The 17,889-nt window shown below is 40.0% G+C and overlaps 1 protein-coding gene across 10 annotated transcripts in view; it reads left to right on the plus strand.

Moving 5' to 3' along the window:
• Nucleotides 1-242: 242 nt before the first annotated feature.
• Nucleotides 243-17,889, plus strand: part of plekha7b (pleckstrin homology domain containing, family A member 7b) — a 91,162-nt gene continuing 73,515 nt past the window's right edge. For 5 of the 10 annotated variants that reach the window (XM_012850687.3, XM_036130735.1, XM_012850691.3 and 2 more), the window contains exons 1-3: nucleotides 243-378; nucleotides 520-596; nucleotides 730-787. In XM_012850687.3, the coding sequence (XP_012706141.2) occupies nucleotides 296-378; nucleotides 520-596; nucleotides 730-787 (218 nt within the window). In that variant the 5' untranslated portion in view covers nucleotides 243-295. Of the gene's footprint in view, nucleotides 379-519; nucleotides 597-729; nucleotides 788-8,270; nucleotides 8,404-12,288; nucleotides 12,400-16,402; nucleotides 16,500-17,889 lie in introns of those variants that run through there. The other 5 variants (XM_012850690.3, XM_012850694.3, XM_036130736.1 and 2 more) reach the window with 4 other exon arrangements.

A 17,889-nucleotide genomic window follows, 5' to 3' on the forward strand; every position in this document is an offset into this window, starting at 1 on the left:
AAGCCATTGTATTTAACAATCCGTCTTTCGTGGGTCAGTTTTGACTTTTTTTTTTATCTATTCTGAGTAAAAATCTTCTTAATCTCAGATGTCTGCGTTGTGGGTACGTTCTGCTGGGAAGCCACCGCGCTGGTGGGGAATGTGTTGCTCGCTTTCTTTTGGTATTCTTCCCCTTTAAAACCCACGCTGCCCCTGGCGGTGGCGTTTCTCTTTGGGCTCCGTGAAAAAAAAAAAAAAAAAAGTCTGCGGAGGAAGGAGAGAGGGGGGCACTGGCCGAGCCGGGGATAGAGGGATCATGGCGGCACCTCTCGGACGGGACACCCTACCTGACCACTGGTCGTACGGAGTTTGCAGAGATGGACGGGTCTTCTTTATCAAGTGAGCGACTCTGTTTTTTTTTTTTAACCCTACTTAACGGGGCATGTTTTTTTTTTTTTTTACCCTCCCTGTGGAAGTCTGTCGTGGCTCTTTTCTTTGATTTTGACCCCCGCTTTCAGTAACAGGTGTCTTGTCTTGCAGCGACAAAACTCGCAGCACTACTTGGCTACATCCGCGCACCGGCGAGCCTGTTAACTCGGGACACATGATACGGTCAGGTAGGCTGCAGAAAAATCATCTGATTTGCGGGATCTGAGCCCCCGGCGGGACACTGTTGCTGCAGCAGCAGCAGCAGCAGTGCTTTCTGTCTGTGGTGGGTCCCGCTCACTGAGCTCCTCTTTCCTCTCGTAGATCTGCCGAGAGGATGGGAAGAGGGCTTCACGGAAGAAGGAGCCAGTTACTTCATCAAGTGAGTGTGCGGGTCTATTTTTTATTTATTTATTTATATTTTGGCCATGCATTTTCCTCTAAATCGTTTGTTTCATGTTCAACACGCTTGATCTGCCGTGGGGTTGTGGGAGCCGCATGTAACCTGCAAAGGCACATGACACAAAACACAAAGACACGTGGATTATCAGGGATCCCATTTGATATAGGTGAAACCAATTATCTCTGTCTGCACTGGGAGAGGAAAGTAGCAAAGCCGTTGCAGGACAGGCTGAAAGCTATTAAAATTCTCCTCACATCCTCCATGCAGGACCTCTCTCTCTCTCTCTCTCTCCATTAGATAGGTGTGCAGCCTCTATCTCTCTCTCTCTCTCTCTCTCTCTCTCTCTCTCTCTCTCTCTCTCTCTCTCTCTCTCTCTCTCTCTCTCTCTCTCTCTCTCTCTCTCTCTCTCTCTCCATTAGATAGGTGTGCAGCCTCTTTCTCTCTCTCTCTGTGTGTGTGGCAGTGAGTGAGAGGCTGTAAAGGTTACAGGAGTGGGGTGTGACCATGTGGTGACAGAGATGTATGGCATGATTGCATTACTGAAGGGAGGGAACACTAAATTTTCAAAGTCACACACAGATTTTCCCCTACACTTCTCACTTTGGAAGTTGTCCGTGTGCGGAGGTTGTGTTCTCACGGTTTTTATGTCCTCCTGTGTGTCTCTCTCTAATTGCCAGGCTCTGTCCAGGACGCACAGATGGCTATTTTTTTGTTTGTTTGTTTGTTTTGTTTTTATAATGGCAGAAATCATAATATATCGTATGTCCCGTCTAGGTTATTGGATTTCGGCTCTTCTGAGGGCTGCACAGTGGCGCAGTTGGCTGCACTGTTTGGTTTGCAGTCGACCAGTCCATGTGTCGGTTTCTCTTTGGGTGTTTTGGCTTCCTCCCACAGTCCAAAAACATGACTTTTAGATTAATTCATCTCGCCGAATTGCCCTTTGGGTGTGTGTGTGTGTTGCTGTTTTTCATGTGTATCTCTGCGTTTCCTTGTGGTGGACTGGCAAATTGTCCAGGGTGTACCCCGCCACTCGTCCAATGACCTCTGGTGGTAGGCACCACCTGCTCGCTACCCTGCACAGCAAAGAGTGCATAGACATTGGATGGAGGGCTGATTCATCCGTTGAAAAAACAGGACACGGACAGAGTGATTTGTGAACATATTATTCTCCTTTCCCATTTTTAAATGATAGATCAATAGAAAGAAGAGCTTCTTTCTGAAGTGGTCAGAATGACAAATGTTTTTTTTTTCCAGTTTTGTTTTGTTTGTTTGTACTCATGCAATACGTTTTAGCCTTGTAGAATCACCTTTCATTGCAATCACAGCTGCCGGTCTTGTGTGGTATGTCTCTTCCAGCTTTGAACGTCTACAGATTGAAATTTTTACCCATTCTTCTTTGCAATATAGTTTATCCTCAGAGGGGTTAAATGTGGAGCATCAGTTTTGAAGTCTTGCCACTTATTCACAAGTTAATTCAAGCCTGGAATTGGACTAGAACATTCATATGTAGTTATCTAAACCATTTCATTGTAGCTCTGGATGTTTGTTTAGTGTTGTGCTGCTGAAAAGAAAACCTAGTTCCAAATCTTTTGGATTTTCTATCTTTTTTTAATTTTTCTAGGATTGCCTGGCCACTAGCTCCATTCATCTCCCTATCAAATCTTAACAGCTTGCATGTTTCTTCCAGAAAAAAACATAATCCTTTCAGCAACGTGCTACTGCTCCCGTGTTTCACTGTTGTCAGTATCGAAATCTATATCATTATTCCTCACAATAAATCTCATCACCATAGCTTGTTTAGTTTTCTCCGGCCTGTCGTTGTCCGCTTAGGTTGCCCATTTGTTCCAGAGAGAGGACCTGTATTTACAGCTTTACATCTGCAGTCTTTCTGAGCTTTAACAGCTGCTAATTGGAAGTATTTTTTGGTGACAAAGCATGCACCAGTTTGTAAACCTGAGAGAACAGTGAAGAAAAATTAGTAGAGTCATTTAAGACAACTAAAGATATTTTAAAGCTCACCTCTGAAACACGCAGGAAATGGTGTGAGATAATAAATGTGTTGCTCCTGTCACGCATTGTGAAAGGAATAAAAACGCTCTTTGTACTTCTTTATTTGCCTCCTTTTTTCCCCCGCCGAGGAACAATGAGCCTGCGAAGTTGTGTGATATATGGCATCCTGACTCTCTTGGCTTTGAAATGTGCCACTCGTTGGCCGTTTGGCTCTTTAGAAAGATCCTGGTTTGGAATAAAGCTGGACTGCTCTTCTGTCAACGTGATCAGATCGCACTCAAATGATCATTTTCATGTCTGCTCTGTCTCGCTCTGTATTATGCTCGACTTCAATTATGGATGAGCAAATAAACTAATAAACTGAAACATAATTTTGGTTAGTTTGAGGTACAAAAATATAACTTTAGTTTATCTTTTTATAGATAGATGGATAGATGACTGATTGATTGAAATAAACATGTTCTTTTTTTCCAACACTGTTTACGCTGGCCACACAGTCCTAGTTCATGGTTATTACGGGGCTTGTTGAAATCCTGAGTTGGTATGACTGATTGATTGAAATAAACATGTTCTTTTTTTCCCAACATTTTACCGGCCACACAGTCCTAGTTCATTTATTACTGGGGCTTGTTGAAATCCTGAGTTGGTTTGGCAGAATAGAATAGAAACAGCAGGGATATCTCAGCTGCTTTCGGACTAGGGGAACGTTTGACTGTACTGTCAGGTAAATATACTTGGCAGAACGGACTGAGAGTACAGTAAAGATGACTCGAGATGAACAGCTTTTCAAAGCCAGATTTGTATTATTCCAAGACTTGGAAAGGATCAAGGCAACTTGAACTTTGGCCCTGTTTGGCGACTTAACAAGATTGCAAGTTTCATTTGCCAGAAAGAGGTAGAAATTCACCCTCTAAAAAGTTTTTATTTATTTTAATAAATGTACGGACATTCCTATTTATAATGCGACATGATGCTTTTGTCGTGTCTCCAACTTTTAGCCCTCCGATTTGGAAATGATTTTGCAGTGAATTGGGCGCATTGCTCAAAAAAGAGGTAAACTGTCCAATGAAAACAGGGGTTTTTCGTCCTGCTTGTCTGTCACTGAGCGGTCCAGGAGGTCCAACAACAAACTCCAGTACTGAAGTCCACATGCTGCTACCATGACGACGGTCTGTAGACATGGTGGTGTGTTGATGGTGGAGTTTAGCTGAGCGGAGGGCACAAAGGAAGCATTGTTTGTGCACTTTGACAGCGGCAGGACTCACGTTTTCTCAGACCTCGCCATGGGTCAGCCTGCTGCCTGCAGCCCGTCTCTGCCTGATTAATGCGTGACAAGTGTTGCACTTAGTTCAGCGTTTAGGTCATCCCAAAATTAGTTTCTATGGTTTGGCTTGATGAACCTTTTGATGCGGTGATATTATCAAACCGATAGACTTAAAAAATTGTAAAGAAACGTCACATGTGTGGCAGCAGATTGAAACAGTCTGCGCGTAGCTGTCTTCCTTTGGGCGAACCTCAGAGGAACTGACCCATTTTGAAACTCGTCTTCCAAAATCAGAAAGGAAAGAGGTTTGCGCTGCAGGTCTGTCCGTTGAGGTCTCGTAGTCTGACTGGCTCAGATCAACAGGAATAAGGAGGAGGAAAAAGAAGCCTCAGACTTAGAGATAAAACAGATGCAATAAATTTGCAGTATTTTCCCAAAGGGGACTAAAGAGTCACACCACTTAAAGCCTAATTTTCTTGTAAGAAAAACAAAACAAAAAACTTGTCAGGAGCAATGTTTGGACCACAGATGGGGAAGCCGCTTAATTAACTTGCGCAAAGGAAGAAAGGCCTGTCTAAAATAATTTCTCTAGCTGAAAGCTTAGGAAAGGGAGTTCAGTTGGGTTTCCTTTCCACCACATCACCCACATTCACCAAACATAGGAAATGTGCAATTCTATAGCTCCCTAAGGGGGGGAAAAAATGACCCCGCTGAGGTACAATGGTGTCCTGTTGTGGACACAGTTCACATTGTTGAGTGGGCTCACCATGATGTGGGACAATCTAGCAATAAGTGCTTGATATACACACCAAAACTTACACCGCTTTCACACCAAAAAAAAAAAAAAAAACTTCCCCACCTTCTTTTTAAACTTTGTTTACTCATCACATGCAAAACCCTGAGTCAATATTTCATTGTTGCTCAAGCTTTTTAATGACTATTTATCTTCCGCTTGTCCCACAGCTTATTAGATATTCAGGTTGTAGTTGCCTTTTTTGAAATAGCTGACTGTTTTGACCAGGACAGCGGGAGTTAATTAGCCATCAGATGTTTTGGGAGTTTTGAAGCAGAGCTTTTTAAATGCAATGAGATAAAGCCGAGTATCCCTGCAGGCCCGTTATCCCCACACTGCCTTAATGAAGCTTCCTTTTTCTGCAAACACATCAGATTTTTGCCTCATTGCTGTGGTCAAAACATCACTGGCAGATCTGATGTGGAAACTACCTCAAATATTGTTTTCCCCCCTTTAAAATTACACATTTCTGCATTAAATGATGGTCTATAAGTTCTAATTCTTATTGGATTATATGGATTATTGGATTATATGGAGAGGTGAATGTAACTATAGGGAGCCAGCACTTTGAATCATCTTGTTACTGAAAAGTGCTTCATAAATAAACTTGCCTTACTTTAGTAGTTAGTCAAGAATAATGTTTTATCCTACGGTTCACTATTTAATATTGTTCTTATTGAACCTTTGAAAATTGGTTTAAAATTTGGGCAAAAATGTTGTGTTGTGTTTCTGCAGCATCATTCTAGAGAGGGTATTTGTATCAGTACATGTAAGAATTCTGCTTTACAGGCGTTGCTTTTATAGCAGTCTACCAAATGATCCTCATGTCCTCTGTGAAGAGGCAGTAGGACAGTCCAGGGTGCTTTTATTTTTATTATTTGTTAGAATGAGATGGAGCAGAAACCTTCTAGAGATCAAAGAAGTAATGGTCATTTAAAACGTCAGAATTTGACTTTAAATGTTATTAACAAAGCATGTAGTAAGAATATACTTTACAAAAAAAAAAAAAAACACAGAAAATTGTAACTTCATGTGATGTTGATAGTGAAAGTGACATTATGTTTGTGCAAAGGACTTTGGTTTAGGGGAAAATTATTTGGAAGTGTCTGCTGAGTTAAGTGGGCAGTAATGAAGAATCATTGAAGTCACATCATTGAATACCAATGATGGGACCCTTGTCTGATAGAAGAAGAAAGTCAAAGGATCTGTCCAAATCACAGTGTATAAAACGATAGCTAAAAGTCCATTGTCCTCTGAGATTTGCACAGATGTTACCTATAGGCTGGTACTGGTTATGCCAGTAGTGGTTCGTGGAGTATTTTATCACAGATGGTTCACATAATAAGGCCCTGTAACACCAGCAGCTTTTCTGGCTTGTGCGTTCCAATGAGAAACTATTAATTGCGTGTTTTGCATAGTACAGGTGTTCAGGTCTTCTCTCTTATTAGCTATTCTGTTTTTGACCTATAATGTGCTCATGCCTACTAATGAGCTGTTTTATAATGTTTCGTATCAGCCTGACTGCATTTGATTATTTAAAAAATCTAAAATCAGGTAAAACCTGAACAGGTTTCTTCCACACAAAACAGACATTAAATCAAACACAGTTTGAAATATATGGGATTTTTTCCCACACTTACAAGTAGGTAAACCACAAAAAATAGATGTTTTTCTACACAGATTAAAGGTTATTTACAACATTGTTTTGATGTAGAAGACATTTGTGTGAGGGAAAAAATTAGAATCCTCTCTTATTTTTAGAGATTTCTGTAGACATATATATATATATATATACACACAAAAGGAAAGGAATTGCTACTGCTTCTGCTTTTTTTTACTCAGTAACACGTTTTTTGTCTACAATCCTGTTATTAGCATGAAATGCTACCATCACCTACGCTGTTAGCAAAAGCATGTTGACTAACTTAATATGTCATTAGCTTGAAATGCAAATATTTGCACGTTTCCAAGTAATCTTGAAACAAATGACAGCCATTTAACATTATCCTTTTTATCTTTGCAAACTGTGAATAAAAGTCCCTAAATGAATATAAATGTTAACGTTTGTAGTCAAGACATCCAAAGTTTACAGTTGCAAGTTTATAAAAAGGCTGTTGCTGTTGGTTTAAAGCTTTCTATTTATCATACATATAATTTACTTATATGTATGGTAAATACATGCAAATGTAAACAAAATTATAATTTTTGTTTACATTTGCATGTAAACAAAAAATTAACGAAGTTGAAAAGGCTGTGTCGTCGCCCTTTAATTTGTAAAGAAAAATATGCGTAGCCTGCAGATTTACAATTGTTATTGTGCAGGTTACTGTGATTTTTTTCTCTCTTTGTTTGTGGACTTGACTATCAGCAAAGCATGCGTGCTCTGATAAAGATTGAGCCATTCTTGCCATATTATTAATGGTTCAGTCAGAAGGCACTCACCGTATCTGTAAAAGTTGCCGCATTTCATTTTAGTAGCCATATAGGACCTGCAGAACCTTTTTAGCCTTTGATATGTTAGATTAGAGCAAGTAGCAAATTTTTAGACAATGGGAGATATTATCCTTTTTTATAACATAAAACTTCTGAATAGTGATAGTTTTAGAAAAAAAATCATCAGATGAGTTTGTTTTCACATTTTGAGCCAATTTTCAACTATCCCCCATTTACTAGATTTTACATCCTACTGTTCCAGTGCATGTAGTATAGTCATTTATAATACTAAGTAAACATATTTAATGGAAAAATGTGCAACATGTTCAGCGATTTTGGACAGTATTCAGGATAATACTTGAAACAGCAGATACAAAGTCTTGAACCCCACATTAGGGGAAGGAGTGACTGACTGGCTGAAAAAAATAAATAAAAGAAACAACAAAATCTAAATCAAAACACTTTTTCTGTCCCTTTTGTTTATATTGATTATTATATCATCATAGCATCCCATAAATCTATATAATGCATCAGATTTGAGGTTCTCTGTGTGTTGTTGTTTGTCAGGCAATATGAACCCTCCCTGGAGGTCACATTGGTTAATAAACAGTGGTGTGTTGTTGATGACATGTCCAGGGTGAGTTATTATGAAGCCTAAATAATGCACTGCCCTGTTTAGGCCTTCAAAGAGAGAAAACAAAGAACAGATTTAGTGTCTGGTACAGTGGAAGGTTGTCCTGCAGGATAGGCGGGAAGCTCTCCATCAGGCCTTGTCATGACTTGCAACATTTAACCCAGGAACCTGCAATGATTGACCACCTTAAGATCCGAGGGCCTGATGTGCGCTCTGTGTGGTGACATGCATTATTTGTGATGAGTCAGTCCCTGTCCGTACGGCTAAGGCAGGTTAAGAAAGTCAGAGCTGGAGCAGCAGCGGGAGTCAGAGCGCAGACAGAACAGGGGAGATGCCCGAGCCAGGATGGGGACCTGCTGCTGCAGTTGCTTGCCTCGGAGTTTGGGGATCAAGTCGGCTGACGATGAAACAAAAGTGCAGCCCCACAGTTTGGTGGAGGAGACAAAGCAGACTGAGGCAAGGTAACTGGAAAAATTTAGGTCCAAGCTTAGTTTAAAATTGATGTTCATTTCAGTGTTTTTATATTGGCATGGAGATAAATTGATGCAACAATGTACAGCAAAACTGAATTCATGTAATATTCATATATTCATGTATTATTACATGTAAAATATATACTTAACTATATTTATTTCGTTTTAATTGTTCTTTGTCACAGTCGGTTGTTCAAGAACCAACCTTAGTAAGATGTCAGTTTCCTTCAGTAAGGGCAGAGTTTGTTTGCTCTTTGTTTTAAAGATTTTAGACAGCAGTTGTTTCTGCCGCATTCTGTCAGAACCTCTGTTGGGACTTGAGCCACTGCAGGATAAACACAGTTTTACTCTCCTCTCGTCTGCCCATGAGGACGGGAAGAAAAGTGATTTAGTTTGTTGCTACAAAAGTGTCAGATGGATAACATCACGAGACTACATAGATAGCGTATCAGAAAGGTTTTTGGGTTATTGCTATTGTGGATAAAATATTACACAGTTGTAATTAAAATTATATGCAATAGAAACAATACTATATGTGAGAAAAGTGTCCCTATCAAAAGAGAAAGTGTGATGTGCACTGGCTTTTAGGGAAGAAACATGCCATGCTGTCGTTCTCTATCCAGTATAGAAACAATGTTGAAATGATCTATACCAGTAGCTCTTATATTAAAAATAAATCAAAACAACATTAATCATTAAAGTGAAACATATATGCGTGCACGCGCACACACACACATACACACACATACACATACATTTATTTATATATATTTAGATTGTTCTGCTATTTTTCTCCATAGCTCTTCTTTTTTTTTTCATAGCTCTTCTTAAATGTGTGCAACTTTTCACATTCTAAACCTTTTTGGTCTTTACAAAAAATATACAAAGAGTCTAAACTTAAGGATTATGAAAATGAAAGCCTTAAATAATAACTAGAGCTACACCAATCAATCAGGAACGTATTGGTGGCAGAAAACGTTCCTTTAATTGGCTGATTGAGGAGTGGCACATTAAATACTGAAAAATCTGATCTCCCTCATTCTCTAAAGAGCTTTTTTTTTTTTTTGCCTGTAATGGAATCCATTTACCCTTTTTTTTTTGAGTTTATTAAAAATCACATGAAGGTAAAGAACCAACTTGTGATAATAATACTGTTAGAGTAAAAACTACTGCCTATGTCAAAGAATCTTTTTTTTTTTTTTTTTTTTTTTTTTTGATATGTTGTAGTTTATATAAAACAAACTTGTAGTTAGTCGAGATTGGTTCCGGCAGGTGAGACCCCCAAGAAAACTGGAATTCAGTATCGACCTGGTTGTTACATCTACATCAATAATAATAAACGTGTCCATCCTACATGCTTTTCCCTCTGGGACACCCCGGTTGACAGTGGGCTATAGACTCTAAACAGAAAGTCATCCATCACTGAAAAACAGACATTCACGCATCAAGAATAATTTATTCACATACCTTCAGGGTCTCTGGACTGTGGGAGTGGCTGTAAAGCATCAGAAAGAATACCTGACCGTTGGAGTTGAACCCAGGGTCAGTTGACAGTGTTTACTACTCCAACACATTTTGGTATTAGTAGCTGTGACATTTTCAAGGAGGTGGAATGAAGAGAAGCGAAGAGTCATGCACAGCACATTGTGCAGATTGTGGTCCAAAGTTTAATCTGAAGAAGCAAAAGTAAATCAAGTAAATCAGTTATCTTCACAGCCATTGTAAGGCCACATTTCTGAAGAGTGAATCAGCACTTGTACTTAGTTATTATTTTTTAACAAGTTAATAAAGAGTTACATACACTGAATTTTGGGTCAGAAGAAACTTTGTTAAACTATGTTTGATTATTATTATCCAAAATTCAGTCGTTGGTGGAATCTGGCAGCTATGGGTCCTGCAGGGAAAATCTCTCAAAAAAGAGATAAAGTTAACTTTTGCTGAGCTGTGATTGGAAGGAATGAGCCAAGGAGTCAATCCTTATTGAAATCGCTGCTTTGTTGAAGATGGTAATGCTATAGATAGACAGACTTGTATTGTCATTCACACAGAAACACGACAGTGTAGCATGAACGAAACGTCATCACAATAGCTCTTATGAAATTAGCTCATGCCTAAAACTACAGCCGGGAGTAACTCTCTGTGTTTCAGTTAACTGGATTTGTAGAATCAAACAAATAAAAACTGAAATATAAAAACAATGAAATAGCAACAAATTGCAAATATGTTACTCTATAGCCTCTTTGTAACAAAAAAATGGTTCTGCATGTTTGTGTGTTGTGCCGAACAGAAAACAGAGTCAAAGGCATAGTTGTGTGTGTGCGTGTGTGTGTGTGTGTGCGTGTGTGTGTGTGTCCAGCAGCACAGAGGTTTTCTAAGAAGGGCTGTTATTGACAGTTCAGCAGTTTAATAGCCTGGGGAAATTCTGCTGTCTTATTAACCTGAATAAATAAGTTTTCTGTCAGTAATTGCTCTTTTCATTTATATCGTGTCTTTTTCAAAGGATGTGTAGACTATTGTGACATCTAGCTGCCAAATGGCAGACTACAACCAAGTAAATACTCTCCCTAGCCCTTTCAAACTGAATTGTGATACAAGAAAGTGAGGAAACGTCAGCGGACTCTGATAGAGCTCAGTGTTAGACTAAAAATGCAGCAGTGAGCTGGCAGGAGGAGGACCTGCAACATCTCCTGATACAAGTTGCTGATCTGAATACTTCTAGGACGAAAACACAGTTTAAAACAAATTAGAGCCGAGATAAAAACAATACAGTAGGTTGCATATCTGACAATAAATACTAAAGATTAAATGCTGCAATTCATTGACTTTGTACACTCTCTGACACTAACACAATGTCATCACCACAAAAGCTTCTATTCAGCAGCTAATTAACAGCATGCATAAGCTCCAAAAATGTCTATCTCACTATCACCTGATCGCATATTGCTATTGTCATTAATGGAATATTGAGTGTGAATAAGACAAATGAACACATTGTTCTGGCCAATGCAAGTCAGCGCAGATGTGCAGTTTAAAGGCAATTTCACCCTCTGCAGCATTATTGAACACACTGACCACACAGCTGTGTTATTCCTTGTGAAGCTATCCAAATTCATTTTCTTTACAAATGCACAGCCCTTCGCTCATCGCTCCTCATTCCAGTATACATCTCTGTTGCTGTGATTAGATGTCAGCTGTGCACAGTTTGTCTAACACTGGTATCCTAGACACATGGTTGGTTTTAAACCTTAAAAATTCAATTAATTGTTGATTTTAGTGACAAGAGTATTTCCTGTGCCTTTGTTCCCGCAAAACTCTGTGGAGTTGTGCATGAGAGATGTGTCGCGTTTTTATTGGTTGTAGTCACTACATTATGCTGTTTACTTCATAGTTTACACATGTGTGTGTAGAATCGACCTACACTTCCTTCGTCCAGCCCTCTGCTCTTATCTATATGTCTGTCTGTGGGTTATTGAACCGTCCCTCCAGCAGCCTGAGCTGCCACTCAGCTTCTCTCTCCATCCTTCATCCCTCGTTCCCACCGGCTGTCTGGGTGGGATCTGATAAAGTTGACTCTGGGTGAATCGGAGGTCTCTGGTTGCATTCGGAGACCAAGGTCAGCACTTTTCTGGACAACGCAGCGAGGTGATTACTACTCTTCTATGGTAGCCGGAGACGAGGGGGACGTCGGGTCCAGCCCCCTTTCCTTCTGTTGCCAGCCTCTGTTGTGATTTTATTCCTAGCAAGGTAGAGCTGGTTTCCGTAAGTGTTGGGAGTATCCCTGTGTTGTCAAGAGTTAAGAGGGAGATAGGGCTGAAACAGCACATCTCCTTCTCTGACACTCCTCTCTGTGGCCTATCCAGCACACTCATCAAGCTGATTCACTTTCAATGCATAACGCAAGCTGAGAGAAACACTCCTTTTTGTCAGGGACAAAAATGGACACTTAAGAAAAGGATCTTGTCTTCTTAGTTTCTCCATTGACTGGTGAGTACTAACATTTAGTACTGAGAAAGGGTTCCATAATTTTACTGGGAGTATTTATGTTTCTGATAGCTATGGAATGATGGTGGCTGAAGACAGGGATAAATGGCTCGTATAGCTGCTCTGCTCTACACACAGAAGCTAGCCCTGTTCACTGTCAGCTTGCTAAAGTTAGGTTCTGTTTATTTCTATTCTGCATTTAAATATTTTTGTTTACTCAGTTTCTTTTCATTTTATCTGCATTTTAAGTAATACTTCTTTGCTGTTTAGTAATATTTTGTATCATAACAGTTGTTAGATGCTTGCGTACGGTTACTTTAAGAATCTGCACGCTTGTGTTGATGCATTTGACTCTTTGGTAGTTGCAAATATCAGCCTATTGATGGTATTGTAAAATTGCATTCAGGTGAAAGTGTAGAATGAGAATATGTAATAAAAATGTAGTAGATAAACAGGAAGAAAGTTCTCTGTAGCCAGCATTGCCCACGAGAATGTATGAAATGAGTGTTTGGGAAATGTCCAAATGCAGCTGATATCTCATAACCTTAGTGTTTAGTGGGTGTAAGAAAAGCTGATGCTACATTATTGTTGAGCTCAATTTGTGGGCAGAAATTTAGATTTCCCTTTCAAGTTTTGTTTTTTGAAGGACCAAAGATACCTTGATTGAATGAGGTGAGAACAGATATCTGTAATAATCAAAATGAAATGAGAATAGGACATAGAGCCCAGACAGAGTAACTGGCAACGGCAAGCACGGTAGCCAAATGGAGAATGGGGCAGTGTAACATTAGTACCCAACAAAAAACCACGAGAACCAGTGAGCATATATACCCAAGGACAAGTGGAGTCAATCAGGAGATATGTGAAGCAGCTGGGACAGAAGGAACGCAAGGAGACTGATGAAGGCGGACTAATTAACCTGAATTGAGCTGAGCAGGGATACAAAGGAACTATCAAACCAAGGGCAACATGTAACAGAAAAAATTCCAGTGTACAAAGAGCAGAACACAAAAACAAACTAAGACACTAAAAACAAACAAACAAACAACAGGAAACAAAAGAAAACAGAGATACACAAGACACCCTAACACAATAGATAAAAATAACTGGAAATCTCCCTAAAATTGGAATTCCATCTAAGAAAATTGGAGATTTCTCACCAACCCAAATCTCAAAATCCAAAATGGCCAATTCAGATATAAAACACAGAGACGCCTGCAGTACTCAACTCTCTGTTTGCACTTCTGATTTTATATCTTCGAAACAGTCACACATATTACTGTACATCTATTTGTAGCCAGATTCATACAGAAAAACATAGATAAGTATATTGTTGTGCTCATAAAGATGTTGCAAATCCAACAAGTTTCCCTCTTCAAGTTGATTCACTTGGTTATTATGTCCTACTTCAGGGGAAAATGGAACACAGTCTTTACCGCTTTCAGTGCTGTTACAGAAAGATTAGCATTTATTGTTATATGTTTACTTAAAGGTACTCCGTACTTCTGGTCTTATTTTTATGATTCATTTTGTTATTTAACTGAATTCCATTGCTGCTAGTACAGCTACTACAGTATAAGCTGAAATACAGCAAATTATGTTTACCTTTGCAATTCCTACAACAACCTTTTATCATACCAAGGTAAATGAAAGTTTAACTTCTTAAAGTTCCAAGTTGTTCGTAAAAATAAATCCTAAAAGAAGGATTGAAAAGTAAATTAGTTAATCAGTTATCCATCCATCCATCCATCCATCCATCCATCCATCCATCCATCCATCCATCCATCCATCCATCCATCCATCCATCCATCCATAATGGATTCAATGGATGTTATTCTGAAACATGAAGAGGTTTAAAGTAAGATTCTCGAATTTGGACTGAGTAACATTAATATGGATGAAATTTCACACTAAGTTTTGTGATTAATTATTGGATTGTACCTAATCCAAGTTATTTTCAACTTTTTTTTTCAGATAAAAGTACAGTCAGATTCATAATTATTTAAACCCCTGGCAGATTTGGATTTAAATTTGTTTTTTGGTAACCATGCGTTTGTTTCTTGACTTGGAAGGCCTAATTACCATCACCCTGATCTTTAGCTTTCTTAACAGACTCTCAGTCAAGGAGTTGAATTCACAGATTGTATTTAAGATTAGTGACATTCAGGCCATTGATCAACATGGATTCCTCAACATTCCTCTTCCAATCTGAAATGCCCTTTCTTTATATTTTGATATGTGACAAAAAATCTAGAGTTGTGTGTGTTGTGGGATACAGGTTTGCAACAAAATCTATAACGATCCATACTGTGAAAGCTCATTTCACTGCAGTTTCTCTAACAGTTGGTATTAAACTAAAATTGGAGGATTTGCAGCAACATGGAACCAGATAATGTATAGGGGACTTAAAAAACGTTGTTTTTTTTTAAATAATTTTAGAATAGCAGCAATATACATTTAAAATTCTATAAAATGTTAGTGTAAATGCTGATGCTAAATATTCTCCCTCAATATTGACTAATGTTGCGTCTTTTTCCTTGGTCCTGTATTTGTACTAGATGCAAACTTTTAACTGTGTAAATGCATATTTTCTGGAGCAATAGTCATAGCTGCTTCTGCACTAGGCATTTTTCTTACCCCTGTTTAAATTTAAATTATTTCTCATATTTCGTTTTTCATATAGTTAAAGGAATCACAAGAGATGACTTAAACGGTCGTTGAAACGGCCATTGGTGGTCGTTAAGCACAGATATCTGTCAGAATGGCACCGTGATCATATTGCTGACGAGGTCTTTACTCGCCACGTGAGGGCGAGACTCCTGAGGTATGTTAACGAGATGCGAAGGAGGGTGAGCTGGAGATGGATGAGAAGGAGCAGCAGAGGATGAAAGTCTGCTGAGGGCAACACGGGACGAGGGCACCAGCAGATGGATGCAACCCTCCCTTCCTGTGTGTGTGTGTGTGTGTGTGTGTGGGTCCAGGTATTGTCACTTTAATCTGAAGTCCCTGAGTCCTGGTGCAGAAGGTATTTCTCATCTATGAGCTCTCCATATTAGCTGATAGAAAACGTCTCCTCAGCTGTTGGGTCATAGCCCAGCATTCACTTCCATTTCTCATGTCTTTTTTTTCTGACTTGCATGCCCCCCCCCCCTTGTTCATCTCATCTGGATGCATCTGGCAGCATTTCCTGTTTAAGCTGGAGAGATCCTCTTGGACAGTGAAGCTGTGCTGTGTAATGTGACTAAGGGACATAGAAAAACCCGTGTTGCATTCGGAATAATTATAATTTACATTTTCGAAAGGAAATTTTAGTGCAGTCTGCAAATTTTAAGCAGTTACTATTTAGAAAATAAATGTACCTATTATTCAAAATCTGCGTATTAGCTGCGCAGGATGTCAAAGTTTAGCCTTTATAACTTTCTTCAGTTTTTTTTCTGCATTCCCTCCTTCTCGCCTTCCTTTCTTCCTCCTGATTCTCTGATTTTCTGCTGTGGATTTCCCGCATGACTGCAGAGGGAATGAAGCAGGCAGAGTGTCCAGTCCGGGGAGGTGCATACACAGCAGAGCTCTGCTCAGGAATGCATTCATTACAGACGCTGAAGTGAGGAGAGAAAGGAATACAACTACGAGAAGAGAATAGGAAATATTTAAATGGGATTTTATAGGTTAAGGGGCGCTGATCTCTCCTACTTGCCTTTTCAAACTTCTTCCATGATTAAAGCCGGGTGCTTGACTGGCCTTAAAAAGCCCCAGTGACAAGTGTATGCGGCTGGCAGGGAGGAGGGACAGTTTGCCGATCGTATGTATTTTTAGCTCCACAACACAGGAGAGGCGGGAAGCAGGTCGTTTTGAATGAATTGACGCCACGGTGCACAGCAGAGGACGTCAGCATCAGCAGCACCACCAGCTGCGAGAAGTGCACACACACACACACACACACACACACACACACACAAACACACACACACACACACGCTCAGGCACCACAGAGACGAGCACAGCACGGCAAATAACAGACCGGCAGCTAACATGCTGGGCAAGCCAGGACAATCAAGCTCCCACGCCCCTTACAAGAGGCAGCCAGGGTGCGGGGCGACTCGCAGGTGTGTATCCAGCCCGTCCGCTAACACATATGTAGGTTTGTAGTGCCACTGAGCCGCCCGCTCAGGAAGTCTCTGCTAAAGCTGGGGTATGAAGTGCTTTGGTTTGCATGCAGTTAAAGCGGCTGTATGCGGATTGTCTGCTGGAGGGAGCGTTTACATGCATGCTGAAATGGATCTCTCATCTGTTGTTGCAACAGCAGATGAAGGCTGCTGTTCCTCCGTGTCGCCTGCGGAGAGTTTGTCGGTGTGTACCGAGCAAGCTGTCCTTTCGGCAGGCGAGAGGAGAGACGCTCACTGCAGTGCCGAACGATCCCAGGACACTGATCTGTGTGCCGATGTAAGCACAACTATGATCTCTAAGGTTACGGTGGTTATCAGGGGATGCATCTATGGGCCCGAGTGGTGTGTTGCAGAGGGCTGATGCAGTACTTTTCTTGTCTTAGTGAAGCAGAGATACGGCTTTCAAAGGAATGCGCCGCTTTATATGGGACTGCATTGCACTTCTTCTTGAGGCTCGCGCTAGTAGTTAGACCACCCCCCCCCCCCCCACCACCACCACAATGAGACATACAGAAAGGTTATAGATACTTGCATCTGCACAATACACTGTGCATTTGAATTTGAAGTTTGTGCACCAGTCACTGCAACAGTCTAGATTAACTTTTGACCAGTCCTGAGAACACAACAGATTCATGTACATCCAGATTAACTTGTTTGTTTACAGCTGTAAAGGCATAAAGGTAATAAGGGATGAAGTGGCAATGTGTTGGTACAAAGTAGCGCTACTTTTGGCAAGTGATTCAGCCAGAATATATCTGAGCAGCATAATTTAACTCCATTTTCTTTACTGTAGACATAAATAGCCTATAGAAAACTACTTTAGGTTATCTAAGTATGTACTAAGTGGTTATAGTGAAGGGTTTAAAATGAGCAGCACTCACTGCAGGCATTAGGAACAACTGCACTCACGTTTTGCTTTAATCAAAAACTAGTTTCTACCACTCTTTTTTTCTACCACTCATTAAAAAAGAAACTGTTACCTTTAGGTTATTCTCTTGGCTCCTCTTGAGAAAATGTTATATTTGTAGTACTCTCTTTGCACCAGAAATTACTCATTAATCACATTATTTTCAGTCCCATTTCCAACAGTTAGCGGAAGCACAGGTACATTACTGCTCCCTGACAGGTCCTTTGGAGAAACTGAACGCTGTTCTCTTGTTTAAGCTGCAAACCCAGTAGCATTGCTTGAGTTGGTTGATTTATCAATTAACTTGTGCATGTACCTGCACTTGGCCATTGGCACGTGCTATATTTATTGATTATTTCGAGATGAAAAAGAAAGAAAGAAAACATATCAAGCCTATTAACATTCTGTTGGCGTCTTGTTGTC

The sequence above is a fragment of the Fundulus heteroclitus genome, unplaced genomic scaffold (assembly GCF_011125445.2).
Source record: "Fundulus heteroclitus isolate FHET01 unplaced genomic scaffold, MU-UCD_Fhet_4.1 scaffold_38, whole genome shotgun sequence".
Taxonomy (NCBI): domain Eukaryota; kingdom Metazoa; phylum Chordata; class Actinopteri; order Cyprinodontiformes; family Fundulidae; genus Fundulus; species Fundulus heteroclitus.